The sequence below is a fragment of the Corvus moneduloides genome, chromosome 13 (genome assembly GCF_009650955.1).
Source record: "Corvus moneduloides isolate bCorMon1 chromosome 13, bCorMon1.pri, whole genome shotgun sequence".
Taxonomy (NCBI): domain Eukaryota; kingdom Metazoa; phylum Chordata; class Aves; order Passeriformes; family Corvidae; genus Corvus; species Corvus moneduloides.
The window spans coordinates 15,200,695-15,216,940 of NC_045488.1; the positions used below are offsets into that span (position 1 = coordinate 15,200,695).

The 16,246-nt window shown below is 37.2% G+C and overlaps 1 protein-coding gene across 5 annotated transcripts in view; it reads left to right on the forward strand.

Moving 5' to 3' along the window:
• FAM189A1 (family with sequence similarity 189 member A1) overlaps positions 1-16,246 on the forward strand; it is a 114,757-nt gene that overhangs the window by 44,993 nt on the left and 53,518 nt on the right. For all 5 annotated transcript variants that reach the window (XR_004242739.1, XM_032122520.1, XM_032122521.1 and 2 more), the window contains 2 exons: positions 5,557-5,667; positions 11,288-11,419. Coding sequence is in view for 4 of the 5 variants with exons in the window: in XM_032122520.1 (XP_031978411.1) it covers positions 5,557-5,667; positions 11,288-11,419 (243 nt within the window). In the remaining variant the exon portion in view is untranslated. The remainder of the gene's footprint in view (positions 1-5,556; positions 5,668-11,287; positions 11,420-16,246) is intronic.

A 16,246-nucleotide genomic window follows, 5' to 3' on the forward strand; every position in this document is an offset into this window, starting at 1 on the left:
TAGTCAAAAGGAATTTAATCTGGAGAAAATGTAATTTAATTTAATAATGACTGGAATTGAACAGACTTATATAATTTAGGATAAAGCAGAACATAATTTATAGTTCCTAACATAAAAACATTAAAAATTTTAGCCTAATGCTGTGCCACACTGCAGGGAGTGTTTCTGCCTATTTGATACAGAACATTGCTTTAGACCTAGAGAAAATATTTTTGTTCAAATCTTTATTTTAATTTAGGCAAATGACATGGAATGCTGAATTAAACAGATCTGAAATGCCATCACTTTTCATCCTGTCTCTTCTAGCAAACATTGAGAACTAATGTTAAAAGAGATGTAATTCAGTCACGAAAAGGAAATCTATTATGAGGCAAATAATGGGAAGATACATTTTGTTTCTTGTACACTTGAAAACCATGAGTCAGGAGTGTGGGGTTGAGTACCATTTCTGTGTAGTAAGTTTTTAAAGTGGGCTAACTTAAAAATTGTATGCTTTATCTGTTTAAACCTATAATATGTAATGAGCATTCAGCATCTGGCTGTTCCAACAAGTAGTTTCTGTCTGTACCCCAGATAATCTTGATTAACTTAGTCCTGGCACACTTACTGATCTCACTTCTTTGTAGCTCTTGGTGGTCATAAATTTTCAGATTTGCTTCTGGTGTTATCCGTCTGCACCTCTATCAGGGAAACTAAAAATTCTGTAGCACAAATGACAAATGTTACTGTCTGCAGTCCATGTAAGACAAAGTTCTGTGAGCAAAACACCTTGGGCCAAGTTCTTAATCTTCTTATACAGTGGTTTACAGAGACAAGCACATTTAGCTCTGGCTATTCTAGCTGCTTCACAAATGATACATGTGTGTGTTAAAAGGTATATATTTTAAATCTCATTGAATCTATGCACACATATTTAATGCGATTGGAAAGAGGCCTGTAGTACCTTGTGTCAAACTACAATGTCTCAAAAAAATTGCTTTCTACAAATGATTTCAGTGTCAAAGTTCATCCAAGGATGATTTTCTGACCTTTCAGGAACTGCAGAACAGGAATTAACAAGAAAAACCACGTAGACACAGTATTTCAGGTATGGAGGACTGGCAGATTTAAAGAAGCCAGTTTCCCATGGCAATGCCTGGTTTTATTCCAAGTACCCTGCACAGGAGAGTTGAGTAATATGTTTCATCAGCACAGAGGGTAGCGTTTTGTCTTAAGTGTTCATGTCTTGACTATCAAACCACTGAAAACCACCAGGGGAAGTAGTGGTTGAAATGCCAGCAATGAAAAAGCAATCCTGTTTCATATATGTCTCCAAAATGGAAGTGTGAGGAATGAAGTAAAAGGTTGCTTTTAGAAATACAGTTTCATGTGATACAATATTTACATCATTTTTGCAGGGCTTTAATTATTTTGCATGTAGAAATTTCTTCCTACTTGTAAGTAGTACTTCTAACTATAATATGTGCTGTTCCTTTTTACTGTGCTCTTGATGTGTATATATGCAGTAGTGAGTGGGTGGTTTTGGGTCACTTAAAGCATCACCATCAAAAGTGTTAGCAAAATGCAGGGTTTAATATAAATTTGGGAAAGTGAAGTCACAGAATGGGTTGGGTTGGGAGAGAGGTCATCTTGTTTCACCCCCTGCCATGGGCAGGGACACCTTCCATTAGACCAGATTGCTCACAGCCCCATCCAACCTGGCCTTGCAAACTTCCAGGGACGGGGCATCCACACCTTCTCTGGGCAACCTGTTCCAAGGCCTCACCATCCTCACACTCCAGGCCCTTGTCCAAAGTCCCTCTCTAGCTCTCCTGTAGCCCCTTTAGGCACTGGAAGGTGCTCTGAGTTCTCCCGGAAGCCTTTTCTCCAGGCTGAACAGCCCAGCTCTCCCACCCTGTCTCCATAGCAGAGGTGCTCCAGCCCTCTGGGCATCTTTGTGGCCTCCTCTGGACTTGCTCCAACAGGTTCTCATCCTTCCTGTGCTGAGAAAGCCCCAGAGCTGGACACAGCACTCCAGGTCTCTCATGAGAGTGGAGTAGAGGAGGAGAATCCCCTCCCTTGACCTCCCGGCCGCGCTGCTTGTGATGCAGCCCACAGGACGCAGTTGGATTTCTGGGCTGCAGACACACCTTGTCAGGCCATGTTGTGCTTCTCATCCACAAACACCCCCCCAAGTCCTCTTCCTCAGAGCTGTTCTCACTGTATTTTTTGGTAGAAAGCTGTATATTGACAGAAAATCTAAATTGTTAGTGTCTTCCGTGGCAAGTCACAAACTGCAGTGCGCGCTAAAGTTGGTTCGTTTTTCCCCATTTTACTTCATATCAATTCAAGAACAAATTGTGAAAGACAGTAAAAGCAAGGGCAAGAAGGCGCTTTGAGCCAGCTGTCTCAAGGATTAAAGATTTCAGTTTTTCAGGTAATACAGTTTTAACAGTGCCTTTGGGAAATAAGATGAAAGGAAGTCTAAAGCTTATGGTAAAAACAAACCAGAATAAATTACTTGAGGCCGGTTGTGAAGAAAAGAGAAATATTAAGTGGCAAAAATGAAAGTGATGAAAAAGAATGGAGGGCAGAGAATATATCAGCTTCTGTAAATCCCTTTGATTTTTTTGGTGGTATCCATAGACTTAAGATGGTCTACTTTGGGACATTCTGAAGGCAGGTGTATGGTTGTATCTACATTTAAGAAATGTGCAGGAAAAAATGTTCACAAATAATCTGAGAGTACTAATAATTTTCTGAAAGGTCAAGTTGTACTCAAGACAGAACTACAAATAACTTTCTTGATAGTGGAAAGATAATATAACCTGCTAGGGTTAGGGCTTAAATATTTTTTTTTTCTTTCAGTATGGAAGGTCACTTATTCTGGGCTCTCACTTGCAAGGCAGGGAGGTTACTGGTTTTTTTCAATTCTGTGCGGATGTGTATGGTGTGGTCTGTTGGGACTTCAAAGATGCAAACTCACTCTTCATATACTTTTGCATATTTATCCCTAAAATATTTTCCAGAAATGGAGTAAAAAGGGGAGCCTCATGTGGATCTGCCCTTTCTTATTTCCTGGAATTCCTCTTCAGGTCTTCTGCCCTAGCTTCAGTACAGCCTAGTCCCACTAGAGAATTCAACTAGTTTATAATTCCAGGTGCAACAGGACATCTCAAATAGTGAATTGTTATATCATTTTAAATCATTGCATCTGAACTGTTTAGTTTTGTAGAATTAGTTTAAGACCATGGTAAAATTTAAGTAGGAAGTCCTATTAACATTTCTTCCATAGAGATCTTTGTATACACTGTAAGTTTTGGTTTCTCCAATTAGTTCTGCTACCACCATGTCATAATAAATCCATTAGCTTTGCTTTCTGTTCGTGTATTAGTTCTTGGTGACTTTTGGAGCTTAGTGGTATTAATACTTCTTCCTGATTTCTAGGAATATTTTATCTTGTTTATATGTTGTAACTAGAAGAGTGAAGAACACAGTATTGTAGTTTTAAATCAGCATTAAGATGTCATAGCCCTTCAATATTTGACAATTCTGTGTTTACTTCAGTGTAAGTCCTTGCCCTTGATCATTGTGTTAACTGCATCTTATACTCTTTCCTTACAGTTTCATACTGCTCCTGCAAGTATGTCACACTGAGCTCTCAGAGCAAGTATTTGGTAGCTCTCTTTCTGAGGAAAATTTTAATGTGGAAATTAGGCAGACTTGACTTCATAAATAATGTATGAACTATGTATAACACTTAGGTATAACACTTCATTTACAGTGTTTCATAGCGTAGTGTTGGATCTCCATCATGATCCACAATGGCCACCCTTTCAAAGGGCTGCAGGTGTGTTTATTTTTACTGCTGTAGCTGTGCCAGTGTTAGAAAAGACTGAGCAGTGATAAAAAAATTAAGCAGACTGAACATGCTTTTTAATGTCTGTAAGTGTGGTAATTGATACTTTTATGCCTCCTTTTCTCCGTTGTGGCTTCCAGCATGGTGGTACACTTCACCTCTGAAGTTGTGACAACAGAGTACCAGGTGTGTCCTACTACATCAGTAGAAGGCCTTTTTTGGTACTTAGCTGAGAAGCATTGATGAAGGGGATTGGAAATATTTCAATTCCTTTTATTGGGATCTTTGTGCTCTGCAAGAGGCAAGGTAGTTTCAAATGACTTGCAAAGGACATGAATTTTCCCCTTTAGCTCCATGTCCAGATTAGGTAGTTCCTTGCCTGGGACAGTAAGAAGTGAGGCATAAAAATAGCAAAATTGGGAAGACAGGTGTGACAGAGAACTTGAGTGTTTGGTATCATGTGGTGGCTGCCACTTTGAAATGCAACTCCTAAACAGAGTGTGAGACTTAGACTCACTGAGGTGAACAGGAATTCTGAGAGCCTGTTTCATGATTTTGACAGTGCTGGGTCCTTCGCTCTTGTCTTTGCCAGTGACAAGAGGAAGAGGTTACCTTGGAAACACCAATAGAGATTTCTTCATTAATGAATGCTGATACGGAGAAAGTACTACAAAGATAGATAAACCTGATGTAGCTTACAACCCTTGTTGTGATGCTTGGAAGAATCTGAAGCTAGCAACTAATATTTGTAACACAGCTTCTGTCCTTTGGCTAATACTGTGGACATTACGGGGTTTTTTGTCCAAAAGCACTAGAAAAAAAATCTACAGCCATTTTGGACTTAAGATTGTCAAAAATATTCATAGCACATGCACTGACAAAAGATAACATCTTGTGAGAACAGTGAAGGGCTGTAAACTGTGAGCATGCATATGGAAAAGAGATGCAACAGAATTTCTTACTAATTTCATATAATACACTCATACTCCTGTTGAGTTATGGCAATGTCAACACTGAGTATTTAAGGTGGCCACACATTAGGCACGCATTTGTTCTTGGCCTCTTACTGGTTGTGCCATTCCCTGCATGTTAACATTTGTCTGCCCTGACTGGCCCAGGTTTTTTTTACATTTAAAGCAATAAAATGATAATTAAGTTGATGGAATCAACTTAATGATTGTTTTGACACATTTTGCGATGAGAAAAAAGGAGTAGTTGATAAGGAGGATGCTGCTTAAATTGTAATTGTTGTTTAAAAAGCCACTCTTCTTTCTCAACTTGTAGGAACTCATGATACGTGATATTCACAAATACTTTTCCTGTTTAAGATACCCATATCCCCATCAAAGGGATTTAAATTGCTTCAAGACTACATCTGTTTATAATAAAACATTTTTCAAATCTTACTTTTTAGTAATGCCTGGTAATAAAACCCATTAAATTTTCAGAGTGTGTGATAAAAGTGGGAGATAAATGGATTATTTTGAAATGGCTGGAGGAAAACATATAATAGTCATGTCTAGTTTTGATTTAGCTTTCTCTTACTGTGCAAGACCAAGGACGCTGTCAGATTAAGTACCCTATTCTCTTTAAAATATATAAAATGTTGCCATCCATGTAATTGTGTGACAGGCTGGAAGTTCTTGAACATGTAAATTATATTTTTCCTTGTTTGCCTCTTGAAGTGAGTAATAATAGGGTGCTTGGTTTTTTTCCAGATAACCTTTTTCATGCTGCTCTCTGCAGTGTGTGTGATGCTGAACTTGGCTGGGTCCATTCTGTCCTGTCAGAATGCTCAGCTGGTGAAGTCCCTGGAAGGATGTCAGTTGGTGAGTGATGGAAAACAAGTTTCTTACAAAGGGCAAAGATTCTGTTTTTCATTTGTTAAGGTTTTCCACACATATTCCTTTAATTTCCAAAACAGTGTGTACTTAGTAGAGCAATCTGTAGTTGTTACAACCTGAAAAAACATTTTGGGAAAAGTTTGAGTGAAAGCGTTAATGGATTTAGTGTTCTGCCACCTCAAAAAGTAACTTTTAATATCATAAGGATTTGCTTCTTAGTGTCATGGTAAAAATGATGCTTCAGCAGAATAGGTGGAGTACAGGCCACATCAGAGCAATGTGGTGGTTACCACTTGATGTCAGCGGGATCAGGATTCTGTCCAATACTTGTACAGGCAGTGGATTTCACAGATAGGAATGTTTTGGTATGTGCATGCTAAGATTTTGTTTGCCAACCTGAGTTGTTTTTCTTTTTAATTTCCAAGGTAAATGAATGTTACTTGTGTTAAATAAAATACAGAACAATATAAATTATCATAATGTGGCATGCTCTAAATTATTAGTAGGTACAGTTTACCTAAAGCCGTTATGTTTTTATCTCAGGGAAATAGTACATACACATTGAATTCTAGCATATTCTCTGACTTCAGCTTGCAAAGATGTCTACAGAAGTAAACTCATGACTGAAGTATTTGACTTGAAATAACAAGTGTTCAAACTGTAGTGTCAATTTTCGGAGCATGATGAAATACTAAGTTGCTTTGCCACAGTGTGTTGTATTCTGTAAGGGCAACTTAATTTCATTGTGACTGTTTATCATATTGTGACTGTTTCAAAAAAAACAAAAAACAAAAAAGCAACAGCTTCTTCTACCCAGATCTTGCTTTTTAGGTTTTCCTTGCTCAAAATCCCATTTCGGTCAGGCTGGGGGTTTGCACGTGAATATATTGCATTGCCATGTTGCAGTGATCATATATATGGAATTCTAGAGCTCTGTTCTCATAGATCACCCTCTGGGAGGGGTGCACTGTAGTGAACAGCACTGCTTTATGATTAAGCACAGGATTTGACTTAGAAGGTGGTGATGTATTATGCTGAGCATATTTAATTACTTTATTACCATTTTTCACTCAAAAAGGAAAAACTCAGTTTCTTAACAGCTTGTTCCAAGTGTATATTTAATTTTAATTCCTTAGATGGGTCTCTTTAGTGTTGTAGATCTGTGCAATCCTGCACTATGTGACTGTTCTGCATTATCAAATCTAAATCCTTTACTTGCCTCCCAGGATTCAAATGTACTTTATGGGGATGCAGCTCTAGGAATCAAAATCCAGCCTTTGCAGACATGTGGTTTGAAATGTATTTAACATCCCATATAACTGAACCAGTAAATTTCCAAGCATGGTATAGTAAAGAAGTCAAATTCAAAATAAATTCTGTTTTAGTTCTGGTAGTTCTATCAAACTCATTCATGCTGAGTGCATGGCTTTAAAAGTGATAATAGTATCTACTGTATTATGGAGCTTAAATTCAGCAGTGTTTCACATGTAGAATGGTTATTTGAAGAAAAAGAATGAGATACAGTAGTCTTATTTTGCTTTAAACACTGGGGATTTATTGTAGATTCCATAATATGTATTTTTGTGTGAATATGAGAAATGTGCTTGCCATATGTTAGCATTTTGAATGTGTAATTTGTGAAGTTGGCATTTGTGCTCTTTATCCTGCAGCTTAGCAACACACAACACTAAGAGGAAGAAAGGGCAGTAGCTTTAACACCTTGTTACGAAAAATTAATTGGACTTTTTTTTTCCATGATTAGCTGCAGATCTTGTAGCCAAAACCTCAAGATAATGCTTTAAGTCAGTGAGAGTAGGACATGTACAGAGCAGTTACACACTTGAGCTGTTCATTAACATGTACAGGAGAAACATTTCTATCTAGGAATTTCTTTTTCGAATAACAGATCTCTAAAAACTGTGTTTAACATATATGGGTAGAGCAATTAAGATATTTTAATTTATATTCTATTACTGCACAAGACAGAATATGTTTTATTTCTTAATCTATATTTGTTTGTATTGAGTTTACCTGTCTTGTAAGTCATTTATTCATTTAAAAATAAATGCTGTAGTTCTAATCAAATTTACAGGTGATTATTATTCAGAAAAGTAGTGATAGTGTCAATCTCTCTACTGAAAGATTACTTATAATTTTCTTTTTGGTTGTACGGCTGAAATTGGCTAGTGGTTATAGTAACATGTAAAGGAAGACTCTTCTTTCCCCTCAGTTGTCTTTGGCTGGAACAACAGAGCCCAGATCTAGAACTGAGGTTTATTTGTATTCCATTTTGCACTGGAGCTACACTCTGGTCTGTGCATATTGAAAAGCAATTTTAAAATCTCAGGAAAAGTATATACTCTGTTTTGTTCTTACTGATCTGTCAGTTTTTAATCTTGATATTTCCCTACAATGCAACTTTATCCTTACTGGATCCTCCCATCTTTCCCTTTGCATAAGGTACTAGAATTGACTGAAGTTCCTTCCCATAAGCACACCAGTGGGGCTTTCTTGTACTTCGCTGCCTTATCAGCTTTGGAACTCTCATACTTCATTTTTAAATTTTTTCTTGCCTTTTTTATGTTCCCTGTAAAAAAGCCTGAAGGTTAACATAGAAGAAGAAGTAAAATCTATTGCTTCTTTTACTAGAAGACTTACATTTGCAATAAGGAGGTGGTAGAATGCAAAGTAACAGTGTTAACAAATTCCTAATTTGCCCTTTTTGGGGTGAATGTATGTGCACTCAGCAGCCAAACATGCAAACAAGCTTCTTTTCAGCAGCATTGATAGAATTTGATTAATTGATACAGATGAAAAAAGTAACATAAGGCCTGTGAGTGTGTGTGTGCATGCATTTGTAATAAATCTGGAAGGTCCTTTCCTTTCTTGATCCTCTGCTACATAAAAGTCAGGTTTTAGTGTGTGTTGTGACTTTGAAGTAACAGTACTGCTTTTTGAGACAGCAAAATGAACTTACAAGACAAATTATGCATATAAGCAGCCCTGGCTGAAGTTTGAAATCTTAAATACGGTTTGGGTGAGGGTGTGCAGCTGTCATCAGTGTGGAAGTACACAAACTCTGCTGTGAGTATGGACTAGTACGAGTAAGAATCATGAAGCGGAACACAAATATGTACAGGATAGTGGGGGTATGTGCAGGGGATGAAGTGAATGACGCTTTCTTCTTGAGCCCTGCTAGCCAAAAAGAGATTGAAACACAGACAGTTTTGGAGGCACTGCTGATGTAATTCTCTCTGAGGCTGGCAAACACCAGCCCAGCAGCTGGAAGGAGTGATCCCAGCTCCTCCCTGAACCAATGCAGATTTGTCAGTGTTACTGTCTCTGTTTATGAAGCCATGTTGTGAATGGCATTTGAGGTGTGATCTGGGCTAAAAATAAACCACTTCTCCTTCCTTCCCAGAAGAAAAAAAAAAAGTTGATTTTGGCACTGTTTAGGTCACAGAATAGCTGTATGAGCTCTTGATCCTGTCTGCACAAGTGTGAGACAGCAGCAGGGCAGGGAAGGGCATTCTGGAGCAGGGGGCTCAGGAGTGCTTTCAGCTGCTGTATTGTTGAGAGCACAAATGCAGTGACACCTTCAGCCTTTTGTCCTGCTCCCCATTACAGAAACACAACTTACAAAGAGGTTGCTTCCTGAACATGGAAGGAAAAGGTGCACAATAAAGCAAATTGATAAAAATTCTCCAAAAATAATATGCTTCCAATCTGGTAGTGAATCTTGGGTGGTTTTGAATATGCTGTGATTCTTAAGGTGTCCCTGTGTTTTGCAAGAACTTTCATGTAAACAATTAGCTTTTAACTCATTTTAGGAATTAAATTAAAAGAAGAGCTCCTGGGCAGTACAGAGTTATGGAACAACTTTCAGAAAGATTGAGAATCTCTCATAAATGGGGAAACTTGACTGAGCCTTTTCAGCCTTACTTTTGTGGTACCTGTTAATTACATGTGATAGAAGCAGCCCTGGGATCTATATTTCATATTAGAAATGCCACATACATACCCTGAGTCAGTGCCTGTCCTTTATTAAGCAGGGGCAGCAAGAATCAGAATAGATGATCTTGCAGTAGAAAGCTTTGTCTGAGGTCCATTTTCCTCATTACAAAAACTTTTTAGCAGCTGCAGCCTATATTGATTTGCCTGGTGTAGCCTTTGGCTCCCAGCCTTAGCAGAGCTCTAAATCCAAAGTGTGAGTTTCAAACTTCCTCAGCAGCATTTCTCATTTGCTGTACCATTTCCAGAGAGTTTTGGGAGCAAGACTTCCCCAGTGACATCCAGTGCTTTGATTTTACATCGGCTTGAAAAGCTGAGGTCAGCTGATCATAAACCATTTAGTTGGGTTTTACTTGGATCTTTTACCTTTTAAAAGAGAGTATTAAAAGATTACAGGAATTGAAAAAGAGCCAATCTGAAATTGTTCAGGCTGCTTTGTGAGTTAAATTGTATGCTAATGAGATATAAAACCCACAACTATCATAGAGGTGATCAAACTGTTTTTTCTTTGTTTCTTTGCAGTGTCTGTGGCATAGGGTATGACCAGTCTCTGTGAGTTGCCACAGACAATTATTTCCAGTGTTGCCTTTGAGAATATGGGAAATGGTGTAATTTACATACCCAATTTTTTCTAAAGCCTTTTACAAATTGTGCTGGCTAGAGGGCAATCTGGAGTCTCAGGAGCTGAAGTCCCCTGAGACAGCTCCTGCCCTGAGCATGCTTTCATCACAGTAAGCAAGCATTCAGTCATCTGTACCTCACCTGGAGAAGTTTATTATGTTCTTTTAATTGACTCTTATTTTTGCTCTTCCATCTGCTGTCCCGGTCACGAGCATGTAAGGAGAGAGTGCTACCTAAGCCTGATAGGAGTAGCACTAAAAAATACATGTATTTAAACATATATAACTTTTAAGATTATATGAACAATTTAAACATTCTTTGAGGTCTAAGCAGTAAGTAAATACTCTGTTGAAATGATTCTATGTATAAGACTGTGCAACATAATTCTACAAGGAATGCTGGTACCTGTTTTTGTTCAGGAACTTGGCAACATCCTAGGGAGAATTTGAATTGAAAATAGCAAATGCATACTTGCATTAGGAAATTTTTTGTGGATTTGTGTCTGGAAATTTCAGGGGTTTTTTTAATGTAAAAGAGTGAGTAACAAGGTGATTCAGATCTCATCACCCAGCCACTGTGCTTCTATCTTTACTTTGGGGAATAAAGGACTGATTTGTGATCATGACTCCTTCACTTATTTTCTGACCTCTTTCTGTTATTTTTTGTTTTCCCACATCTGCTATGATTTTATGCCTATTCAGTTGATTTACTCTGGTTTCACCTACCCCCTGGGAAAGCAAATTTTTTTCAAAAAGAGGCGTAAAAGGTAACACTCTTTGATATTGAATTCTCTTTCTGTATTTTACCTGTTTTTATATCTTATATTAACCAATGGAAAGCATTCTGCTCCAAGGGTTCTGCACAGAGATTTTCGTTTTGCATTTAGTAATCATTACTGTAACTGTAAATACCATTTTTGGGAAGTGTGTTTCTGTTGATTTATGCTTTCTCTGACCTTTTCTTTTCTCCACAGATTAAATTCGACAGTGATGGTGTCTGTGTTTGCTGTGAAATGCAGCATCAAACATCAGGCTGCAGTAACTTGGGAGAAACACTGAAACTGAACCCTCTGCAGGAGTGCAATGCAGTGAGGCTGACCCTAAAGGTGTGTTAGGACAGAATTAACTGTTTCTTGCAGTTTTAACTTAGCAAAGCAAGGTGTCTGATGAAGGGAGAAGCAGCTGATGTTCTCTGTGTTCATCCACTCTCATGTGCAAAAAATATCTTCACAGTATCAGCATTTCTGTGGGTAACTGTTTTGTTAGAGGTTATTCAAGAAACAGAAGTTAAAACTGGCTATGGCTGATGCTGGAAGGTGCAAGAACAGGTATCTTTCACTGCTGTTCTGAGGTGGTGTTGTTTATTGATGTTATGGTAAACTGCAAAGAAACACAAAGTATTGCAGAATGAGGAGGTGTTTTGTGATTTGCTGCTACCATGAAGGCAGCTGGACATTACCTTGGGAGAGAAGAGTGTTTTTTCTGGGTAATGCTGGAAATGTGCTTATAAACTGCCCTGCAACGTTGTAAGAAGTTTAAATCTTGTCGTGTTTTGTGTTAGAATTACCCAGATGAAAATTTGAGAGCAAATACTAAGAATATTGTATGAGTGAGTTAGAGCTCAGTGTAATTGCTCACTTCATTATCACCAAATGGGAAGGCATTGATGCTATGTTGTTTTGAAAAATAATAAGGAATCAATGAAAGAACTGCTCATAAAAAGGAACCCTAGCCTGAGAGGCAGGTATTGATTCATTCTAGGTTCATTCATGATCAACAGAACTAACTCTATATCTGTGACTCTCAATTTCAAAGTATGTATTTTAATAAAATTAATAGAAAATAATGGAGTAAAGTAGAGAAATTAATTGTGAGAAAGATCTTAGGGAGGTAGATTATAGGGTGGGTCCTGAGAAAGCTATAAAAGTTTTATTGATATTTTCAATTGAAAAATTGAAAGTTTCATTGAAGTATATGGTATTTGAATACATTTTAAAATTCAGAATGGGTAGAAATCCTGTACAAGGTATGTAGTAAATACCTAAATGTTCTTCAGCCTTGTTAAGAAAAAGCAAAAAACTGACACCAAGTAATAAGGATCAGGTAGAAGTTAAAACATTTTTTATGGCCCCAAAATTAAGTAAGAACTCTGCCTCATGTTTTAATGAGGATGATAAAGGTAACAGAGCAAAACCTACTGGGTAGCAGGAGTTTAATAAGTGGAAAAGAAGCGTAACTTGACATTGCTGGTCAAAACGTAACAATCTGCAGTGAAATGTGTTACAAGAAGGTAACTTCTGAGAAGGACGTTCCTGAAAGTATGACAGATGCAGAAACATGAACCTGTCATTCAGGAAAAGCTGACTTGCTAATTCTGTAAAAATAAAGATTGAGGGAGCATATGTTTGCTTCCTGTAAATATGTCAGTAAGGTAAACTTTAATCAGAGGGAAAACAGCTGTTTATCTTTGGAGGACATTGTCAGCATATGAAGTGAGTAGAAGTGACATATGCTGAAAATCAAGACAAGGTTTCTAACCAATACAGCAATCAGAATACAAGCACAAAACATGATTTCTTTTAAGATATAACTATAATTTATAAAGGGAATTGACTTATCAACTTCTGCTGCAAGAGAATGGTTTTAAACACAGTAGTTCCCATGAGTATAGTCTGAGTGCAATTTTAATTATGTTCAGAACTTTTCATCTAAGACAGGGTAGTTAGGAAAATAACTTTTTCAGAAAGTTTCTTACTTCTTTTTCAGTTTTAATTCTACATTTGCTTTCTGTTTGGGTTAGCTCTGATTCCTGGCTGTAAATTTAAGAACAGCATTCTACTTAGCCCATAAGGAAAAAAGTTACAGCTCATTAGATAACAGCTGATAGTGATAAGGCTCACCCTCTTTAATTGCAATTAACAACTACAATGTGATTTTAAAGAAACAGGTGTTTTTGTACCAAAAGCTCAATTGTGTTCATTGTTTGAGGAGCCAGAGGGAGAGAAAATGTAGAGAACCAGAGATTATTAAGATTATACACCTTTGTGTATAACATTATGTAGGTTTCATGCTCCTTCTCTTTATTGTAAGTGGGGTAAAAAGCTCATGTTTCCACTAAGTCATCTGGGGGTTTTTGGTGGTAGCAGCTGTGGAGCTCCACTGTGAGCAGAGCAATTGAGCACATATCACCTGTCTGATCTTGTTCCCAGGCAGCCAAACAGGACAAGGGAAACCAACAGTGGCCACTGATCTTGTGTACATTAACTGTGCCTTGCATGAACATTGAGTGGGGGGTTTATAATTGCTTTGAAAAATCTCTAAAGTTGTTATTGTTGTTGTTTCTGCTATGAATCATGTCTTTGTGGCTTTTTGTAAATCAATCCTCCTTTCTTAATTTCAAGCCCTGAATAAACTACTCAAACATTTTAATGGGGACAAAAGAACTACCACTGCAGTATGTATGCTCACACATATGTACATATATAAATATGAGTATTGATTGTATAGACTGACTGATCTATCAGCTAAGTGATGATTTCTGAGATTAGTTGAATAGTGGGATTTCAGCACAAAATTACATGCTACAGTAAAATGGACAAAAATACTCTGCCATTTGACTGTTGTAACGGGGATTCAGCCCATTCAAGGATGGTGAATTGGTGGGGTTAGAATTATATTTATAAGATATCACGCTTGTAGCCTTGTCTGCACACCTCAGTAACAATAGCACAGTGGCATGATGTGATGAACTGCCATTAAGATCTGCAGGCACCCAAGTCTGATCCATCTGTTTAACAATGGAGAGACTTCTGGTTTCTGTTTTTCACTAGAAGATGTGTTTTCACAGTTTCCTGCATTAGTAGCTCCTAAAATGCCCCTGAAAATAAGGTTCCTTGCTTTCCTCTGGATACTCAGGGTCAATGATATGTGCTCCTAAAGGATGTCAGTGTTTCAGTATCTTGATTTTTTTTTTTTTTTTACAGTAACCAAACTTCTAGAACAGCTTTATCCTGTGTTAGGAACTTACTTGAGTTAATTAAAGCCAAATGAAGGCACAAGCAAATCCTACTTATTTACAAAATTAGTTAAAAGAATTTAAAAGCTTTATTAAGAATCAGGTGTCCAAAAATGAGATGATGACCACAGATGGGATGGACTTAGCATGCAGTTTCAATAACATCAACCTAATCTGTTTTTCCACAGGAAGTGTGTTGGTTTGTGGATGAAATTTTGAGTAACTGAGTTTTTCTTGTAATGTTAATTAAAGTACAAAGGCTGAATTTTCTTGATATCTTTCATCTATGAAAATTATTTCTTCTTTCTAAACTCAGAATATTCTGAACTTACTTAAAATGCACATGGAACATTTTGAGAGGATGAAATTAGTTATTTAGAAGTTTAAATTATTTTGAAATGTATTATTGCTGTCTGATACTGGCATGTAAGAGGAGAATGTTACGCTGTTCTGGTTTAATAATGATCCAATTGAGTATTTTGAATTACTTTTAAACAGCTTATACAGTCCAGAATACCTGCAGACATGTATGTGAATTTACAGATTTGCTATTTGCATAATTGCTTCCTACTTTACTTAGGGTGCAGCTGTAGAATGCTTTTGTGACTATCAGGCAAGGAGAGAAGCTGATTCCCTCCTCTGTCTTCAGCATACGTATTTGGTTTGGACTGCTAAAATTCAAGTACAATATAAATAGTAAATGTTTTTTTCAGGTTTCTGATTCCATTCATTAGTTAGCATGTCTATTAGAGATTTATGTAGCTTGGGGCTCTTGCAGTCTTCTGTGTGAATATTTTCTTTCCTTTCCTCTCCTTTGAATCCAAATTAGTTGTTACTGAGTTTCCTGATGACCAAGTCTACTCATATGTTTAAATTTCTTTCCATTCAGAAGAAGATACTTCCACTTGCAAAACAGAGGAGGATGGCTCCTAACACATTCTTTAGAGTTCTGAGAACAGCCTTTCCTCAGATTTACTGTAAGACCAAATGCAATGTTACTAATTTTGCTGAATAACTTTCTCAAGAGGCTTCATAAGCTACTTAAAGTTGGATGAAGCTCAGCATAGAATAAGTAATTCTGTATCAGATCTTTTAAATTGCTTGGCTTATTTCACATTCCTTTACAGGCAGCTGAAAATATTCCCTACATTGAGTGTATTTACCACACTAGAGACCATCCAAAATGGGGTGGGTCAGGGTGGTCCTTACAGTCTGAATAGTTGAGCTACTTTTCCTTCCTGATAAATTTTACTGTTCCTAGCTTGGGTAATGAGTGAATATGGTTGTAAACTTCTCTCATGGTTGAAAAGGTGCCTCTTTGAATGACTGGAATCTGTTTATTCCATCCTTGTGCAGTTATTTTATGAAACCTTAGTCTTTCAGGAGTCTCTAACTATCATATCCCCGGTACTAAATTTAATGCAGACACCTGAGTCAGAAGGTGTGCAAACTTGCGTGCAAGAAGACCTTCCTGAGTTTATTTTTAAGTAGCAGCTGTGCTCTGCTTTTTAAAAATACAGTAAATATTTTAGATGCATGTAAAAATATTGTACTTTGAAACCTTAAATCTATTTTATGAAGTGTTGGCCATCTCTCCATTTACAATTCAATGTGGGTTTGAGACCTATTCGGTTCAGAATTAATTCTTGAGCCTTTCTTGTATTAGAGCAGATATTTTTCCCAGTGTTTTTCAGACGTATCCAGTGAGAACAACTGAAGTTATATTTTGAGTTAAAAGGATTGTTGTCCTTGAATTCTTGAATAAAAAAAGGTACATTGACACTAATTTCATGGGTGAAAAAGCTTCACTGCTCATTATCTGTTTTCAGGATACAGTAGTATAAGAAATGAAGCACTATAATTGAAGTCAATCAAGGAGAAAAGAAATCATCTCCACAGTATTGCAGCTGTGGAGCTG